At 43.7% G+C, this 17357-nt stretch overlaps 1 protein-coding gene across 2 annotated transcripts in view; it reads right to left on the bottom strand.

The window, feature by feature from the left end:
* tbck (TBC1 domain containing kinase) overlaps positions 1 to 17357 on the bottom strand; it is a 229090-nt gene that overhangs the window by 202177 nt on the left and 9556 nt on the right. For both annotated transcript variants that reach the window (XM_059965386.1, XM_059965385.1), the window contains exons 2-3: positions 6448 to 6669; positions 2916 to 2988 (exon numbers count right to left, since the gene is read on the bottom strand). In XM_059965386.1, the coding sequence (XP_059821369.1) occupies positions 2916 to 2988; positions 6448 to 6640 (266 nt within the window). In that variant the 5' untranslated portion in view covers positions 6641 to 6669. The remainder of the gene's footprint in view (positions 1 to 2915; positions 2989 to 6447; positions 6670 to 17357) is intronic.

The raw sequence follows: 17357 nt of genomic DNA, 5'->3' as shown, positions 1-17357 counted from the left end.
CAGGCAACACACACAAAATGCCGGAGGATCTCAGCAAGCCAGGCAGTATCTATGGAAAAAAGTACGGTTAACATTTTGGCCCAAAACCCTTTGGTAGGACTGTATTGTATTGGAGTATTGTAAGCAGATTTGGGCGCTTTATCTTAGAAAAGATGTGCTGAAACTGGAGAAGGTTCAAAAGGGTTCACGAAAATGATTCCAGGAATGAATGGCTTGTCATATGACAAGCATTTGATGGCTCTGGGCCTGTATTCACTAGAATTCAGAAGAATGTGGGGTGACCTAATTGAAACCGATTGAATTATGAAAGGCCTTGATAGAGTGGATGTGAAGAGGATGTTTCCTATGGTGGGAGAGTCGAAGACCAGAGGACACAGCCACAGAATAGAGTGGCGTCCTTTTAGAATGGAAGACGAGGAGGAATTTCTTTAGCCAGAGGGTGATGAATGTGTGGAATTCTTTGCCACAGGCAGTTGTGGAGGCCGAGTTTTTATGTATAATTAAGGCAAGAATTGATTGATTCTTGATAGGTCAGGGCATGAAGGGATACAGGGAAAAGACAGGAGTCTGAGGCTGAGATGAAAACTGGATTAACCATGATGAAATGGAGGAGCAGGCTCAATGGGCTGATTCAACTTTACTTCAGCTTTGTTCTACTGAAGTGCCAATTCATTTCTGAGATTTCCTTCCCTGTTGTTCACCTCCCAGAGATTTTTATTTTATTTAGACATACAGTGTGGAACAGATCCTTCTGGCTCAATAAGCTGCACTGGCAAAGAACCCATCTATTTAATCCAGCCTAATTACAGGACACTTTACAATGACCAATTACTGTACAAACAAGTACATCCTTGGACTGTGGGAGGAAACCAGAGCACCTGGAGGACACCTACGCTGTTCAAGGGGAGAACATACAAACTCCTTACCGACGGCACCGGAATTAAACTTCGAACTCCAGAATGCCCTGAGCTGTTGCCTGCAATTTTTCTGATCTGCTGTCATTATACTTATAATGACATACTTATACTTATAATGAAGATAGATGTAAAGTAGAATGTCCATGCTTTATCATCAATTCACATGGAAATCAGTAGCGCTGTAACCTAGATAAAACGTTAGGTTCAAGTACCAGAAGAGAGACTTGGTTTTACGGAACATTAATCAACCAGTTTTCTGTGCAAGTTCAGTGTTTTTTCTCACCTCACATACTAAATTACTGACTGGAATCTTAATTTTTGTAAACAAAAATCATTCCCCTATAACGGACTGAAATAAGCAACCCACCAGCCAAATGCTTTAATGCAATAAGGCATCAGAAAATAAATCAAAAGCACACCTTTCAAAAGGTGTTTATTATAACTGAAACAAATTCAATAATGTTGTTTACTTTTTCTACTCCTTCACCCTGTGTTCCACTAGACACTGTTCCCCTGCTGCTTTTTATTTGATGCAATCTTCACTTCAAAATTATACTGTCTACTTCTGACACATATATCCATGACCTCCCAGCGATCAGCAAAGATTTCACATTTACCATTCACAAATGTAGTCATTTGCATGTGTATGTCTCATCCAAACATCTGCAAAGATTTATAGCACAATACAAACACTGGCAGTTCACTCATCAAACATAATTTATGTTATGAACTGGGATACTTTCTCAGATTATTCTTGAGGTAATAACTAATCAATGATAAAGTTCACTATAAGTAGAAATGCCACACCAATGATGATTGTTGAAAAATCTATTGAAGTAATTTGTTGATTTGTTGAAATGGCACATTTGCAGGTTATACAACTTCCTTGCACAGAGGAATCTGGTACAAACACATCCAAAGATTGTTCTACATTTGTGGTATTGTAACAGCATTGGAATGGCCAGTCTTGCTCTTTTCTCGCTGCTGCCATCAGTTAGAATATATAAGTGCCCCAGGACTCGTATAAAAACATTTATTACCCCTCAATGATCAGGGTCTTTAACAAAAGGGGATAACTACAGTCATTCTATTTCTCCCACAACCAATGGTCTTACTTTAAGGACTCTTTATCTTGTTATTTCATACTATTTATTTATTTATTTATATTTGCATTTACATAGTTTGTTCTTAATTGATCCTCGTTAACCATTACTGTTCCATAGATTTGCAGAGTATGCTAGCAGGAAAAATTTCTCAGGGTTTATGTGGTGTCATGCAGTACTCTGATAATAAATTTTACTTTGAACTTTTAGTCTCAATGCTGATACCATGTGCACCCAGAAAAGCTGTCAGGACTGCCTACAGAAATTAGACAGAGTTCTGCCAGTGTTAGGTATAGCACATAAGATTGGGTTTATCTATTTCAGTATAATTATCTTTTCTGTAAGGTGTGCTATTCTTCAATTATTAGAATCAATCTTCCTGGCACTGAAAGCGACTTTTATGAGCGCAATATCTCATTACTTCTTTCTCTTTTCTTAATCTAACATTACTTTCCTTCATTTTAATTTATTTTCTGTACAAAGAATGTCACTGAATTCAGTAAGTGAATTGGTTTAAATCCTATACAGCTCATTAACACAACTGCAAAGCCAGCAGTTAAGGAAAGGCACAGTTCCATGTCACATTCAGTCAAGACACAGACTACTTTTAGAGGATATTAGGTGGTTTCAGTGTTTACCCTGCATCAATCTTGCCTGGAAAATTTTAGGAAAATTAAATAAGCTGTTTCGTCACAAGCGACAATGATTTCTGGCTCAAAACATCGTAATTCACATTAACCTTACAAATGACAGGATGCACAGAATACAAAAACAAATCAGATGAAAAGAATCATAAAGGTTCTGAATTATTACAAAATACCATTATTATGAAAAACAATATTGTTAGTGATTTTTTCTAGATAAGGATTAAATAGTATGAGTTTAAAAATATTACCTCGTTACCTCTCTCTCCTTTAACAGTGCTTCCAGACTTCCCTCATAATGCTCAGTAACAACGACCAGTCTTTCTGCAGAAGAAGCATAACAGGTATGTATTGCACTGTACTGCTGCCACAAAACAATAAATTTTGCGAGATTTGCCAGTAATATTAAACCCAATTCTAATTCTAAGGATCCCCAAGATGTTAAAAAATATGGTAAAAATTGCTTTTAAAGATCTGCACATGCTGATGCACATTACGAACTCGACCTTACTACTTCTATGAAATAACAAAAGGAAGGAAACGATTTAGAGACATAGATAACGGGATTTGAGGTAGGGCTTTGGGCCATTTTCAACCATTTCATTCCATTCCATTCAACTATGTTCTATAAAAATGGAGCAAACACGAGGAAATCTGCAGATGCTGGAAATTCAAACAACACACACAAAATGCTGGTGGAACACAGCAGGCCAGGCAGCGTCTATAGGAAGAAGCACTGTCGACATTTTGGGCTGGGACCCTTCGTCAGGACTAACTGAAAGGAGAGATACTAAGAAATTTGAAAGTAGTGGGGGGAGGGTGAAATGCAAAATGATAGGAGAAGACCGGAGGGGATGGGATGAAGCTAAGAGCCTCCAACCTGATGGCATGAACATTGACTTCTCTAACTTCCGTTAATGCCCCTCCTCTCCTTCTTACCCCATCCCTGACATATTTAGTTGTTTGTTTTTTTCTCTCTCTCTGCCCATCACCCTGCCTGTTCTCCATCTCCCTCTGGTACTCCCCCCTCCCCCTTTCTTTCTCCCAAGGTCTCCTGTCCCATGATCCTTTCCCTTTTCCAGCTCTGTATCACTTTCACCAATCACCTCTCCAGCTCTTAGCTTCATCCCACCCCCTTCGGTCTACTATCATTTCGCATTTCCCCCTCCCCCAACTACTTTCAAATCTCATAGTATTTCTCCTTTCAGTTAGTCCTGATGAAGGGTCCCGGCCCGAAACGTTGACAGTGCTTCTTCCTATAGATGCTGCCTGGTTTGCTGTGTTCCACCAGCATTTTGAGTGTGCTCTATAAAAATGGATGCCATGTGGAAAGGAAGGGGTAGATTAAAGGCTGGCACAACTCCGTGGGTCAAAAGGCCTATACTGTGCTATAGTGTTCCGTATTTTATAATATTTTGAGGCTTGATCATTCACTTCAGTATCCTATTCCTATCTTCTCCCTGTACGCTTTGAGTACCTTCTTGAATGTATATAATGACTTGGCTTCCATTGCCTTCAGTAAAGACATTTTTTCTCCATGTGTGAACTTTATAGATCCAGTGGTCAAACTGATCTAAAATCTCCACATACACTTCTCCTGCCATCTCAGGTATCCTGTCTTGTAAACTTTTGTAGATCTCACTTCATGGCAAGAACATCTTTCTTTGGATAAGGAGAGCAAAATTCCACACAAAGTTCTAGCTGAAATCTTATCGTACCTTTTTAGAGCTACATCTATGCTCCTGTATTCAAATCAGAGTCACAGAGTTCCAGTACAGAATGGACTCGTCCAGACCACCAATTCCAAACAGACCTTTTTGTCTTTCTACATGAAAGTTCCAGATATCAACTACTATCTGGGAAAAAAGTTTTGACTCTCTGCCTATCTACACAACTCATTATTTTACATACCTCTCTCAGGTCACCATCAGCTTCCTTCACTCCAGGGAAACCAAGCAAACTATTCAATCTTTGCCCATAAGTAAAATCCTCCTATCCCAGCAAAGCAATCACACCTTTGCTAAAGTGTAACAACCAGAACCATCTATAATACTCCAAGTGCAGCCTAATCAGTCTTTTGTAAAGTTACTACTACTTTTATCAATGGTTTGAATTGAGATTGGAGCTGCCTAATTAATCACAATTTTCCATAACTCTGGAACTTGTTCCTTTACTTATAAAGATTACCAGAAAACTTGCAAGCCTATCTGAGTTGTTGACTCCACGGTTTATAGCGTTGCCAGGAGCTAGATTGATCTGAACGTTATTGTGAGTTACAACATATTTATTTAGTGCTGTATTCTATACAGAACAAGCAGTCCCTCAGGTCAACATGTATAGATAAATTGGAGGATGGCTGCCAACTTGAGGTTCAAAGCACTACCAAACATTCAAAGCACATCTGAGATATTTACAAAATAATTAACATGCCTATTCAAGTGCACATTTAAAAATGTTATTTACTGTACAGTAAACAGCCACCAGCAACATATTCTGCATTTTGTCAAGCAGTATCCTCAAACATTTCAAATATTAATTGTAGGCAAACGTGGCAAAATGCACTAAAGAGCCATGCTGTGTGCATTTGGAGAATATTTACACTCGCACGTTATTTCATTTACCATCAACTCTTGTAATTTTTCATGTGCTTGACAACAATAATTATCATTTGAGCTTATCTGGTGTACAGTTGTCGGACATGAAATCATAGAAATAGACATGGGCAAAATGATGGAAAGACTTGTAAATAAGAGTCTGCAATTGTGCTGGACCAGGCTCACCACCTGGTATCATCACTGGGTACTCCTCTCTGCTTCCATTCACTTAGGATGGAAGCAGAGGGCCTATGTCACACTATCACTGTCAAGCAGCAACATTAAACAACAAAGTGTGTGGTTATGTTCAAAGGTACAGTTAATGTCAGAGAAATATATACAATATACATCCTGAAATTCTTTTTCTTCGCAAACATCCAGATCCTCCTCCCTTCAAACGTCTATGTTAGGCCACAAAGCAAAGTTGGGGGCAGAATCTTGATGCCTATCAAATCTGTCACCGTCTTTTTAAGTTTTAAATTTCTGATATTCAGAAGTCTTGAAATAAATTAAAATTCAAACAAATAATTAAAATAAATTAAAATGTGATTTTAAAATTAAACCATTCAAATCATAAAAAATAAACAGTTAAAGTACTTAAAGATTTTTTTGAGATCTTATCTTGCCTTTTGGTTCTTAGTCTGCATACTTAAAATTAAACTGCAATCAATAGGACTTCAGTTCTTAACCTCGGTCTGACCTGTTTTATAATAGCAGATGAGTTTCCCAGAATGACATTTTGGAATCCCAATAAGTCTTGGCACAGTTTTTGGTCCCATTTGGGAGCACAGTAAAGAAAATAGTTACAAATTTGGCATCCCACACTCGTCAATCTTTCTTAGATTCTGAACGTACTAATCTGGGAATTACTTTAGTGCAAATGCTTAATGGAATAGCCAGTACAATTCAGAGAACTGATGATAAAACCCAGACACTGTTGAATAAGAAGCAAATGTATATCATAAGGCCTAGCAGTGCTGGGAGGGCAACTGATAATAACAACCATAAAGATATGGAAGGCAAATTTCTAGAAGTTAGAATCAGCATGGGCAATTTGAAATAGAACATTGAGATTATGAATATCATAGGTGAGAATTTCTGCAGGAAAGATTTGATCAATGTTGCTGACACATTTAGTTCTTGACTCAAAGGCAATGGCCATGTGTATGCCATATGAAAAAGAACCCACCGTGCTTGCCACGTAATATATCCACATACTGGCAGAGCCTGGGATGAGAGATGGCCTTCAGGATCTGGAATCGTCCTAGAATTCTGACAGAGTTTGGGGTGAGTGGAAGCCCATTACTACCACACACATCATGTGGAAGTGCAGATGCAAAAAACGTGAAAGCTCCAAGCTGCGCATCCTTGAGGGGAAACATTTTGTTCTCAGTGCAGTGTTATGGCATATCTGAAAAGAAATAACAAATAAACAAGACATTCAATGTAGAGTAAGAGCTGTCATTTTAAGTTATTAAGACTCACAATTTGTTGAAGGTGGGTAATGCAGACATCCAACCGCTCCTGGAAGTTCCGGGAGTCTCCCGCATATTGATAGTGGCTCCCTGACGCCCGCAAATTATATATAATATCCCGGAAATCGATTTTTTTTGACAGTGAGTGAGGGGGGAGGGGGGAGAGAGGGAGCGGGGGAGAGAGGGTAAGAATCCTGATAGGTCCACTTAGCACAAAGAGAGACCAATCAGTTTTCTCTGTGGGCGGGCTTTACAGCTGACCTCTCTATCTCTTTCATTGTCCATCAGTTCAGTTTAGTGTCCTGCAGTGTCATGGCAGCGTGTTCCAAAAAAAGAAAATATAAACCGTACTTCACCCCAGACTACACTAAAGTATACCCCTGCCTAATAGGGGTCAAAAACAGTTGCTCACTGCACTGTTTGCAACAATGACTTTCCTATTGCCCATGGTGGGTTAAATGACTGTAAAAGACATGTTGAGGTGAGTTTAATAGGTGTCATTCATTCATTAGCATTATCTAACGTTATTTAAACTAGCTGGCTAGCTGCTAAGGAGCTACTCTATTGATGTCCTACGTGATGAGGCCAAACTCCCTGCAGAATTGCTTAAAATTGTAATTGAATAAAAAAAAAATCTCCATGATAATATAATTGTGAATCTTGTGAATCTGATGTCTTGAAAAATTAACAAATTCATTGACACAGATTGCTATGAGGTTGAGACTCCCAGCAAAATGCTCAAATCTGCCTCTATATATCGCTGTGTATGTGTATAAATAGTTTCATGTAATCAAATAAAATGTTGAGTTCTTTCATAATTAAATGTCCTGTATACATACACACTTTGAGGTCGACCGTGGGCGGGGGTGTGGTGCTACCTCCCTCAAATTAGTTTTTGCAGGGTGGGATGTCTGGTAACGTTCATAAGTAATCAGAGCACTACTGGAATATCAACTATTATGAACTATTTTCAAAACCTTTGATTTGCTCTTAAAGTATAGACGTTGACTAATAACATATTTCACTATATGATAAGGATATTTTTCCTTTTTTGTTTTTTTACCAAACAGCTTTGGTCTTGGTAGTGGGCTTAGATTCTTTTAGTATAATAAAATCATCACATTTCAATATTACGATTTAATTTAATTTACATGAATATAGGGTAATGAGATTGCAAGTGTGATTCAAATATAATGTATTTGATAATATTTTATCCTTTTTTTACTTATAATATTTTACATTCTTCTATGTAGAAAATTAATAAAAATATTGAAAAAGAAAATATCAATGCCATAAATTAAGGTGCTCAATCCCAATTGAAAACAAGGATAAACAAATGACAAAAGGAACTTGGAATTCTCTTATCCAATGAATTCTTTGAAACCAACATCGATGCATATTTGCTTGGTAAAAGGTATTAAAAGTTACACTATCTCAGGCTCAAGGGGAATGAATGACTGATCTTACAACATATCTGTAAACTAGCGAAGAAAGAAATGAATTTTTTAGTAAGTGTAATATACAACTTATTTTTAGAAGAGCTTTACAAAAGTACATCGCCTTAAAATACTTGTGTTTGGAACTGCTGTCAATTAAGTCAAAAAAATTTAAAAGGCTCAGAATATACAACAGTTATACTGGATCAAGCAAAACGTGATGAGTGATTTGTTTCAATTAGTGAAAAGTTAAGGAAAGCACAGCAATCCTATACATTCACAACATGTTATCAAGCATTGTGAAATCATTTTTGGCATCATTGTAATTTTGACAAACACATCGAATACTGGCTCTGCATTAGTGGATCTTCAATGGTATGATCATTATCCATTGAAATAGACAGCGAGTGATGCTAGCCTTAAACACTGCTACTTAAATGGAAGGAGGTGATTTTATCTAGACATGCTACTCTCAATTTGTTCGCTGATGTGTGTGGGATTTTGTTATACATTAACTGGCTATCCCACACAGCATGCCCACACCTTGCTAACCCTAACCCATACGTCTTTTTGGAATATGGGAAGAAACTGGAGCACACTGAGGAAAGCCCCTCAGTCATGGGGTGAACACAGAAACTCCTAACAGACAGTGGCGGGGGCTGAAAGCTGATCTTCTGATCACTGGCACTGGAATAGTGTTACACTAACCACTATGCTATCCCACTGAGAAAAGTGTGGTTTTCCCAGTGCCTGAGGTGACTTTGTAGATGGTGCAGATCGCAGACGCATATAGGAGACAGAAATCACTGCAGCCTGAAAGAGAGTTAGTGCCAAATATGAGGTCTTGATCTTCAAATACCCTTTTCCCTGATTGATCAAAGGATGCACTGGCACATGGAAGACAGAGGAGAATTTCATCAAGTCTGCCTTCCCTGAGGTAGCTTCCTAAATATGGGAATTGGTTCCCATGTTAATTTCCAAGGGAAGTCTGGTGCAGTGCCAATTTTTGGTAGAGGACTTTTGCCTTGCAGATGTTCTGTGCAAGACCAATCTCCTTGTAACTCTTCAGTGAATGTGACAACAATGATTTGGATCTCAGCCTGAGTGTGCACAAACACAAATTTTTCCATATGTTTGCATGCCTGACACCAGATTGCTGAAACAGATACTCCGTTCTGAGTTCAGAAATGAGAAAAGGCTATCAAGCAGAAAGAGAAAAAGGTCATGTTCAATGGCTGCTGACTGCCGGGAAATCTCTGTCTGCTCTGATTGGGAGTACACTCCTAATGGTATCAAGAATTTGAGTTTGTGCATTGAGAGTAGTAATGTTTCAGTAGAGGAAGTATCAAACCACTTCACGAACCACCGTCCTATCCACGTTTCCAGACACCTCGTGCCCCACCTGGTGTGTGACACGGAGGGAAACTGCAGGTGATGTGCTCACGTACACCTGTCCTACTTGATGATAATGAGGGCAGACTTCAGAGATGCTGACAAGTAGCCCGGCTGACTAACAGCAATCATTTTGTAAATGGTAAGCACTGCAATTGCTGTGCAATAGTGTGTAGGGAATGAATGTTTGAAGTGGTGTGCTACACGCAGCACTTAAATAACGACACGTAGTCGGTGAGCTGCAGTTGTGAAAGAGGTTTATTCAAACTTCGCGGCCTCGCTTTAAAGCCTTCCTGTTCCCGCCCTCTCCGGGCAGGAGTACTGTAAGGGGCGCATATTCACAGTCCCGTCCCGCGCACAGGCTTTTCCCCTTACTGGTGAAGCAGGCTTGGCGCCCTCTTTGGGACCGGCCTCAATGCTGGCGCACGCCACTTTGTGAGCCGGTTCGAGTGCGCTGGGAAGTGGGTTGCCACATGACCCCCCCCCACCCCCACAGAACCGGCAATACACCCCCCAATGTCCTCAGTCAGGGTCGGACTCTGTTTGGGAGGTCTGCCTCTGCGTCATGGTGCCTGAATCTCGACCGGCTGCGCCAAGTCCACATGGGCCAGTTTGAGTCGGTCCACTGTGAAAACCTCCTCTTTCCCCCCAATGTTCAGCACGAATGTGGACCCGTTGTTTCTGATCTCCGTAAATGGCCCCTCATAGGGCCACTGTAGTGGTGCCTGATGTCCGTCGTACAAAAACGAACTCACAGTTTTGCAGGTCTTTGGGTACGCAAGTCAGGTTCTGCCCATGCTGTGAAGTGGCTATGGGGGCCAGGTTACCAAGCCTCTCGCGTAGTCTGCACAGGACTGCTGCGGGTTCTTCCTCTTGCCCCCTTGGGGCCGGTACGAACTCCCCGGGGACGACCGGGGGTACACCGTACACCAACTCGGCCGACGAGGTGTGCAGATCCTCTTTGGGCACCATGCAGATGCCGAGCAGGATCCAGGGAAGCTCGTCCACCCAGTTAGGCCCTTTGAGGTGGGCCAAGAGAGCTGACATCAGGTGACGGTGGAAACACTCCACTAGTCCGTTCGACTGTGGGTGGTAAGCAGTTGGGTGGTGCAGCTGTGTCCCCAAAAGGCTGGCCAGAGCTGACCACAGGCTGGAGGTGAACTGGGCGCAAGATTTGGATGTGGTGTTAGTGAGCGGGACCGCCTCTGGCCATCTTGTGAACCGGTCCACGATAGTCAGGAGGTGCCGTGCTCCTCGCGACACTGGCAGGGGGCCCACAATATCCACATGAATGTAGTCGAAACGCCGGCAGGTGGGGTGGAACTGCTGTGGCAGGGCTTTGGTGTGCCACTACACCTTGGCTGCTTGGCAGTGCATGCACGTTTTGGCCCATTCACTGACCTGCTTGCGGAGTCCGTGCCAAACGAACCTGTTGGTTACCATCCGGACGGTTGACCTGATGGAGGGGTGCGCTAAGTTGTGAATGGAGTTGAAGACGCGCAGCCGCCAGGCTGCCGGGACGGGTTTGGCCGGTGGTGACGTCACAGAGTAGGGTCCTCTCACTTAGGCCTACGGGGAGGTCCTGGAGCTGCAAACCGGAGACTGCGGTTCTATAACTAGGGATCTCTTCGTCTGCCTGCTGCGCTTCAGCCAGTGCTTCATAGTCTACCCCCTCGGACAGGGCTTGGATGTTGGGGCGGGAGAGGGCGTCTGCCATGACATTGTCCTTTTCCAAGACATGCCAGACATCCGTCGTGTATTCGGAGATGTAGGACAGATGTCGCTGCTGGTGGGACGACCAGGGGTCAGATGCTTTCGTGCATGCAAAGGTAAGCGGTTTGTGGTCCGTGAACGCGGTGAAGGGCCTAACTTCTAAGAAGTACCTGAAACACCGGATTGCCAGGTATAGCGCCAACAGTTCCCAGTCGAAAGCACTGTATTTGAGCTCGGCTGGTTGTAGGTGTCTGTTGAAAAACGCCAGGGGTTGCCAGCGACCCTCAATGAGTTGTTCCAGCACTCCACCGACTGCCATGTTAGATGCGTCCACAGTGAGGGCGGTAGGGACGTCCGTTCTGGGGTGCACTAGCATTGCGGCGTTTGCTAAGGCTTCTTTGGTTTTAATGAAAGCGGCGGCAGACTCCCTGTCCCAGGTAATGTACTTGCCCTTATCCGACATCATGGCGAACACAGGGCGCATGATTCAGGCAGCTGAAGGGAGGAAGCGGTGGTAGAAATTCACCATACCCACGAATTCCTGAAGGCCTTTGATTGTGTTGGGTGGGAGGAAATGGCGGACCGCGTCTACCTTGGCGGGCAGAGGGGTTGCCCCGTCTTTAGTAATCTTGTGGCCCAGGAAGTCGATGGTGTCGAGCCTGAACTGGCATTTGGCCAGGTTGATTGTCAGGCCATATTCACTCAGTCGGGCATAGAGTTGATGGAGGTGGGACAGATGCTCCTGACCACTGCTGCTGGCTATGAGGATGTCGTCCAAATAGATGAAAGCGAAGTCCAGGTCGTGTCCATTAACCGCTGAAACGTCTGTGCGGCATTCTTTAGGCCGAACGGCATACAGAGGAACTCGTAAAGGCCGAACAGGGTGATGAGTGCCGTTTTGGGGACATCGTCCGGATGCAACGGGATTTGATGGTATCCCCGAACGAGGTCTACCTTGGAGAAGATCCTGTCCTGAATGTGCGGCACAGGATAGCGGTCCGGTGTGGTAGCCTCATTCAGCCTGTGGTAGTCGCCGCATGGTCTCCAGCCCCCTGTTGCTTTGGGCATCATGTGCAGGGGGGAAGGCCCATGGGCTGTCGGACCGCCGTATGATCCCCAATTCCTCCATCCTCTTGAACTCCTCCTTCGCCAGTCGGAGCTTGTCCGGGGGAAGTCTTCAAGCACGGGCGTGGAGGGGTGGTCCTTGTGTCGGGATGTGGTGCTGTACGCCGTGTCTGGGCATGGCTGCCGTGAACTGTGGCGCCAGAACCGATGGGAAATCCGCCAGGACTCAGGTGAAGTTGTTGTCGGACAGCGTGATGGAGTCCAGGTGTGGGGCCGGCAACTGGGCTTCACCCAGGGAGAACATTTGAAAGGACCAGTCTCCTCCCTTGCAGATTGACCAGTAGGCTGTGAGCTCGCAAAAAATCCGCTCCCAGGAGTGGTTGGACTACGGCGGCCAGTGTGAAGTCCCACGTGAACCGGCTGGAGCCAAACTGTAGCTGCACCGTACGGGTGCTTACAATGCTACTGTTCGCGGCTCTCAGGGTGGGACCCGGTTCTCTGTTGCGGGTATCGTAACTCGTCGGAAGTAAGACGCTGATCTCGGCTCCGGTGTCGACCAAAAAGCGGCATCCCAACTGCTTGTCTCAGACATACAGGGGGCTATCCCTTTGGCCAGCTGCCGGAGCCATCAGCGGCAGCTGGCCCTGGCGTTTCCTGGGAACTTGCAGAGATGGCTACAGCAGCGGGCTTCTGCGCCCCACCACTGGTGGTAGAAGCACCATCGTTCATTGGTCTCCTCACCCCTGCCTCTGGGGTTAATGGGCTCTGTGGCCGGGCCTGGTCTGATTTGCTGCTGGGAGCATGGCCTGGTGATCTGTGCGACGGACGCACCACTCTCCTTCTTGGCTTTCCACAGCATGTCCACCCAGGCCACCACCTTCCGGGGGTCGCTGAAATCCGTGTCAGACAGCAGCAGGCGTATGTCCTCGGGCAGCTGCTCCAGGAATATGCCTGCTCAAACATGAGGCCGGGCTTGTGTCCTCCGGCCAGGGACAGTATCTCATTCATCAAAGCCGACGGCGGCTTGTCTCCCAAACCATCCAGGTGCAGTAAGCGGGCAGCTCGCTTGCGCTGTGAGAGTCCGAAAGTCCTTGTGAGCAAGGCTTTGAATTCTGTGTGTTTGCCATCCGCTGGGGGGCGATTGTATGAACTCCTCAACCTGGGCGGCTGTCTCCTGGTCGAGGGAGCTCACCACGTAGTAGTAACGTGTGTCCTCCGAGGTTATCTGACGAATGTGGAATTGGGCTTCTGCTTGCTGGAACCATAGGTGAGGTCGCAGCGTCCAGAAGCTTGACAGTTTTAACGAAGCTGCGTGAACAGATGCGGCGTCATTCATCTTCGGCGCAAATATCGTTTGGGCTGTCGGGCTCACCAATTATAGCAGTGTGCTACACGCAGCACTAAAATAATGACACATAGTCGGTGAGCTGCAGTTGCAAAGAGGTTTATTCAAACTTCGCAGCCTCGCTTTAAAGCCTTCCTGTTCCCGCCCTCCCCGGGCGGGAATACTGTAGGGGGTGCGTATTCACAGTCCCGTCCTCAGATCTGCTGACATAGCTGCAATATTGTTGTGGCTGGTTGAATTGAGGTTTTGGTCGATTCAGCAATGAATGTCAAAAGGTAGATGGGTAGATTCTTTTGAAGATAGTCACTTGGTAATCCAAGCCAGCTCGTGATTCAGTATTCCAGGAATTCTGGGGCAAGTTCAGAGTGTTCAACTTCAATCCTGTATGTTTTCCTTGTGACCAGACGGATTTCAGACCACAAGATATAGGAGCAGAATTAAGACATTTGGCCCATCAAGTCTGCTCTGCCATTTCATCATGGCTGATCCAACTTTCCTCTCAGCCCTAATCTTCTGCCTTCTCTCCGCATCCCTTCATGCCCTGAATAAGAACCTACCAAGCTCTGTCTTAAATACACATAAAAACTTGGATTCCACAGCTATCTGTGGCAAAGAATTCCACAGATTTTCTCTGTTCCAGTTTCCTCCCACATTCCAAAGGCGTGTGGTTAACTGACCCACTGTAAACAGTGTGCAGATGAGAGAGAGTTAATAAAAATTTAAGATGAGTGTAGGATCTGAGTCTGTACCTAACTATTGCATAGTCTTGCTGTACAAGGATGCAAACTGCTTCATTTACGATGGAATATTGAATGGAATTGACCAGTTTGCAAGCATAAGCAAATGTACCTGTGTCATGGGTTATTGGTAAAGCCGCTGAAGATGGTTGGGCCTACAACACTTCTTGGAGCAATTCCTACAGTTCGGACACTGCAACAAGTTATAAACTTGTGAAATTTGAACCACGATCCTCAATCATTTAAATAATTTTGAAAAGTTATAGAATAAATATGTGGCTTTACAGTTCACATTCAGTACTTGCTACCTACTGACAAACTACAACTTGAAATGACTTCTTTGATAACAATACACTTTTGGACGACCCAAAGTCATGAACAGTGCTATGTAACTGTAAATATTTCTGCTTCCTCCCGTTCTTTGTTTCCCTTCAATTTCTGTAGAACAATGCATTTTTGCCCTCATTCATAGAATCGGACTGGATTACAATCTCCATTTCCACTGTCATTTAGCTAAATTGTGGCATGTTGTTAAGCTTGCTAATGTGCAACATTGTTCACTCACTGCAACACACACAAAATGCTGAAGTAACTCAGCAGGTCAGGCAGCATTCATTTAAGGACATGAATAAACAGTCTACATTACAGCTGATATCCTTTATCGGAACCAGAAAAGAAGAAGGAAGCCAGAATAAGAAGGTGGGAGAGTGGGGAAGAAGTGCAAACTGGTAGGTGAGAGGTGAAACCAGCTGAGGAAAAGTGGAAGGGATGAAGTGAGACGCTGGGGGGAGGAGGTGGGTGATAGCTGGACGAGGTCAAGGGCTGAAGAAAAAGGAAAAAGGAGAGGAGAGTGGTGTATTGTACGGTGTATTGGTCTTCATCAATTGTGGAATTCAATTTAGGAGCTGAGAGTTAATGTTGCAGCTATATAGGACCCTGGTCAGACCCCACTTGGAGTACTGTGCTCAGTTCTGGTCGCCTAACTACAGGAAAGATGTGGAAGCCATAGAAAGGGTGCAGAGATTTACAAGGATGTTGCCTGGATTGAGGAGCATGCCTTATGAAGACAGGATGAGTGAACTTTTCTCCTTGGAACAAAAGAAGTTCAGAGGTGACATGATAGAGGTGTATAAGATGATGAGAGGCATTGATCATGTGGATAGTCAGAGGTTTTTTCCCAGGGCTGAAATGGCTGCCACAAGAGGGCACAGGTGTAAGGTGCTTGGGAGTAGGTACAGACGAGATGTCAGGGTTAAGTTTTTTTACTCAGAGTGTGGTGAGTGCGTAGAATGGGCTGCCGGCAATGGTGGTGGAGGCGGATACGATGGGGTCTTTTAAGAGACTTTTGGATAGGTACATGGAGCTTAGAAAAATAGAGGGCTATGGGTAACCTTAGTAATTTCTAAGGTAGGGACATATTCAGCACAACTTTGTGGGACTAAGAGCCTGTATTGTGCTGTAGGTTTTCTGTGTTTCTGTTTCTAAATAGAGGAGATGTGGGTGAGGGCAGCATTGATTGTAGAGGAAGGAATATCCCATTCTTGAAGGAGGAGGACATCTCAGATGTTCTGGAATGGAAAGCCCCATCTTGAGTCCAAGTAGTAAAACAGATTTAAATTTACCTCCAATTTTACTGATCAGAAATTTTTCAGTCAATGGCAGACGCCCTACTCTTAACTACTTCAAAAAGAGATGTTAATGGATCACATGTAACAAACAACACAAAGAATGCATTTTGCTCGAGGTTGATAACAAGCTCTGACATTGCTTCATCATGACTCAAGCTTTCTTAAGGCTAAGAGGAGGCTGATTTTTGAATAGTGCAATTTTAGATTTATAAAATATTTTTTTAGAAAAATCCACTCCAAGAAGTACAATGAATTCTCTCAACCTTGCCTTCCTCATCAAATTCAGATTGAACTTGACATTGAATATTTTAAACAGAGAATGGATAAAGTGAAAGGAATCAAACTGAATCCTTATTAACGCTCATTGGCAGTGTGCAAATTAATTCACAATAAACAATGATTTTGTACAGATCTTTGTTCAATATTTGGGACTGAAATTCCAAGATTCTAGTCTGACAATATGTCAGGCAGACTTTCATAAAGAGATTACAGTGAGGATATTTGCTGAAGCTATTGTTCTTTAAGAGGGAATCCTGTGAGTGGGGAGCACAAATCATCAGTTATAAGTACTTGGGCAGGCACAAGCTGACAGTGCCATTACATTATAGTCTGTGAGATAGCATTTTGAAGAAGACAATAACACTGTCATTATAGAACCAAAGAGGCTCAAGAAAAGCAGCAGTATTTTTCTTAGAGAAGCAAAACATAATTGTAAACCATTATGTTGTTGGTACCAATGACGTAGGCAGGAAGAGGGATGAGGTCCTGAAGTGTGAGTTTCAGGAACTAGGCAGAAGGCTGAAGAACAGGACCTCAAGGGTGGCATTCTCAGGATTGCTGCCAGTGCTACAAGATAGTGATGGTAAGAATTGGAAGAGTTGGCAGTTGAGTTGGCGTGGCTGAGGAGTTGGTGCAGGGGGTAGGGTTTTAGATTTTTGGATCACTGGATCTCTTCTGGGGAAGGTGGGACGTGTTCAGACTGGATGAGTTGCACCTGAACTCGAGGGAGAGCAATATCCTTGCTGGTAGGTTTGCTAGCATGGTTTGGGAGGGTTTAAGCTAATTTGCAAGGGGGATGGGACCCAGAGCGATAGAGCAGTGAAAGAAGTGCATGGAGTAAAGCCAGAACTAACATATAGAGAGGCTTTGAGGAAAGAGCAGCAGAATAAAGGGTGTGAAGGTAGTAAGTTAGAAGGGCTAAAGTGTGTGTACTTCAATGCAAGAAGCATCAGGAACAAAGGTGATGAACTGAGAGCTCGGATACATGCATGGAATTATGATGTAGTGGCCATTACAGAGACTTGGCTG

This window comes from Hypanus sabinus, chromosome 3, assembly GCF_030144855.1.
Source record: "Hypanus sabinus isolate sHypSab1 chromosome 3, sHypSab1.hap1, whole genome shotgun sequence".
In the NCBI taxonomy this organism is placed as follows: domain Eukaryota; kingdom Metazoa; phylum Chordata; class Chondrichthyes; order Myliobatiformes; family Dasyatidae; genus Hypanus; species Hypanus sabinus.
The sequence above is the reverse complement of the archived record's forward strand: the minus strand, read 5'-3'. Positions and strand labels throughout refer to the sequence as shown.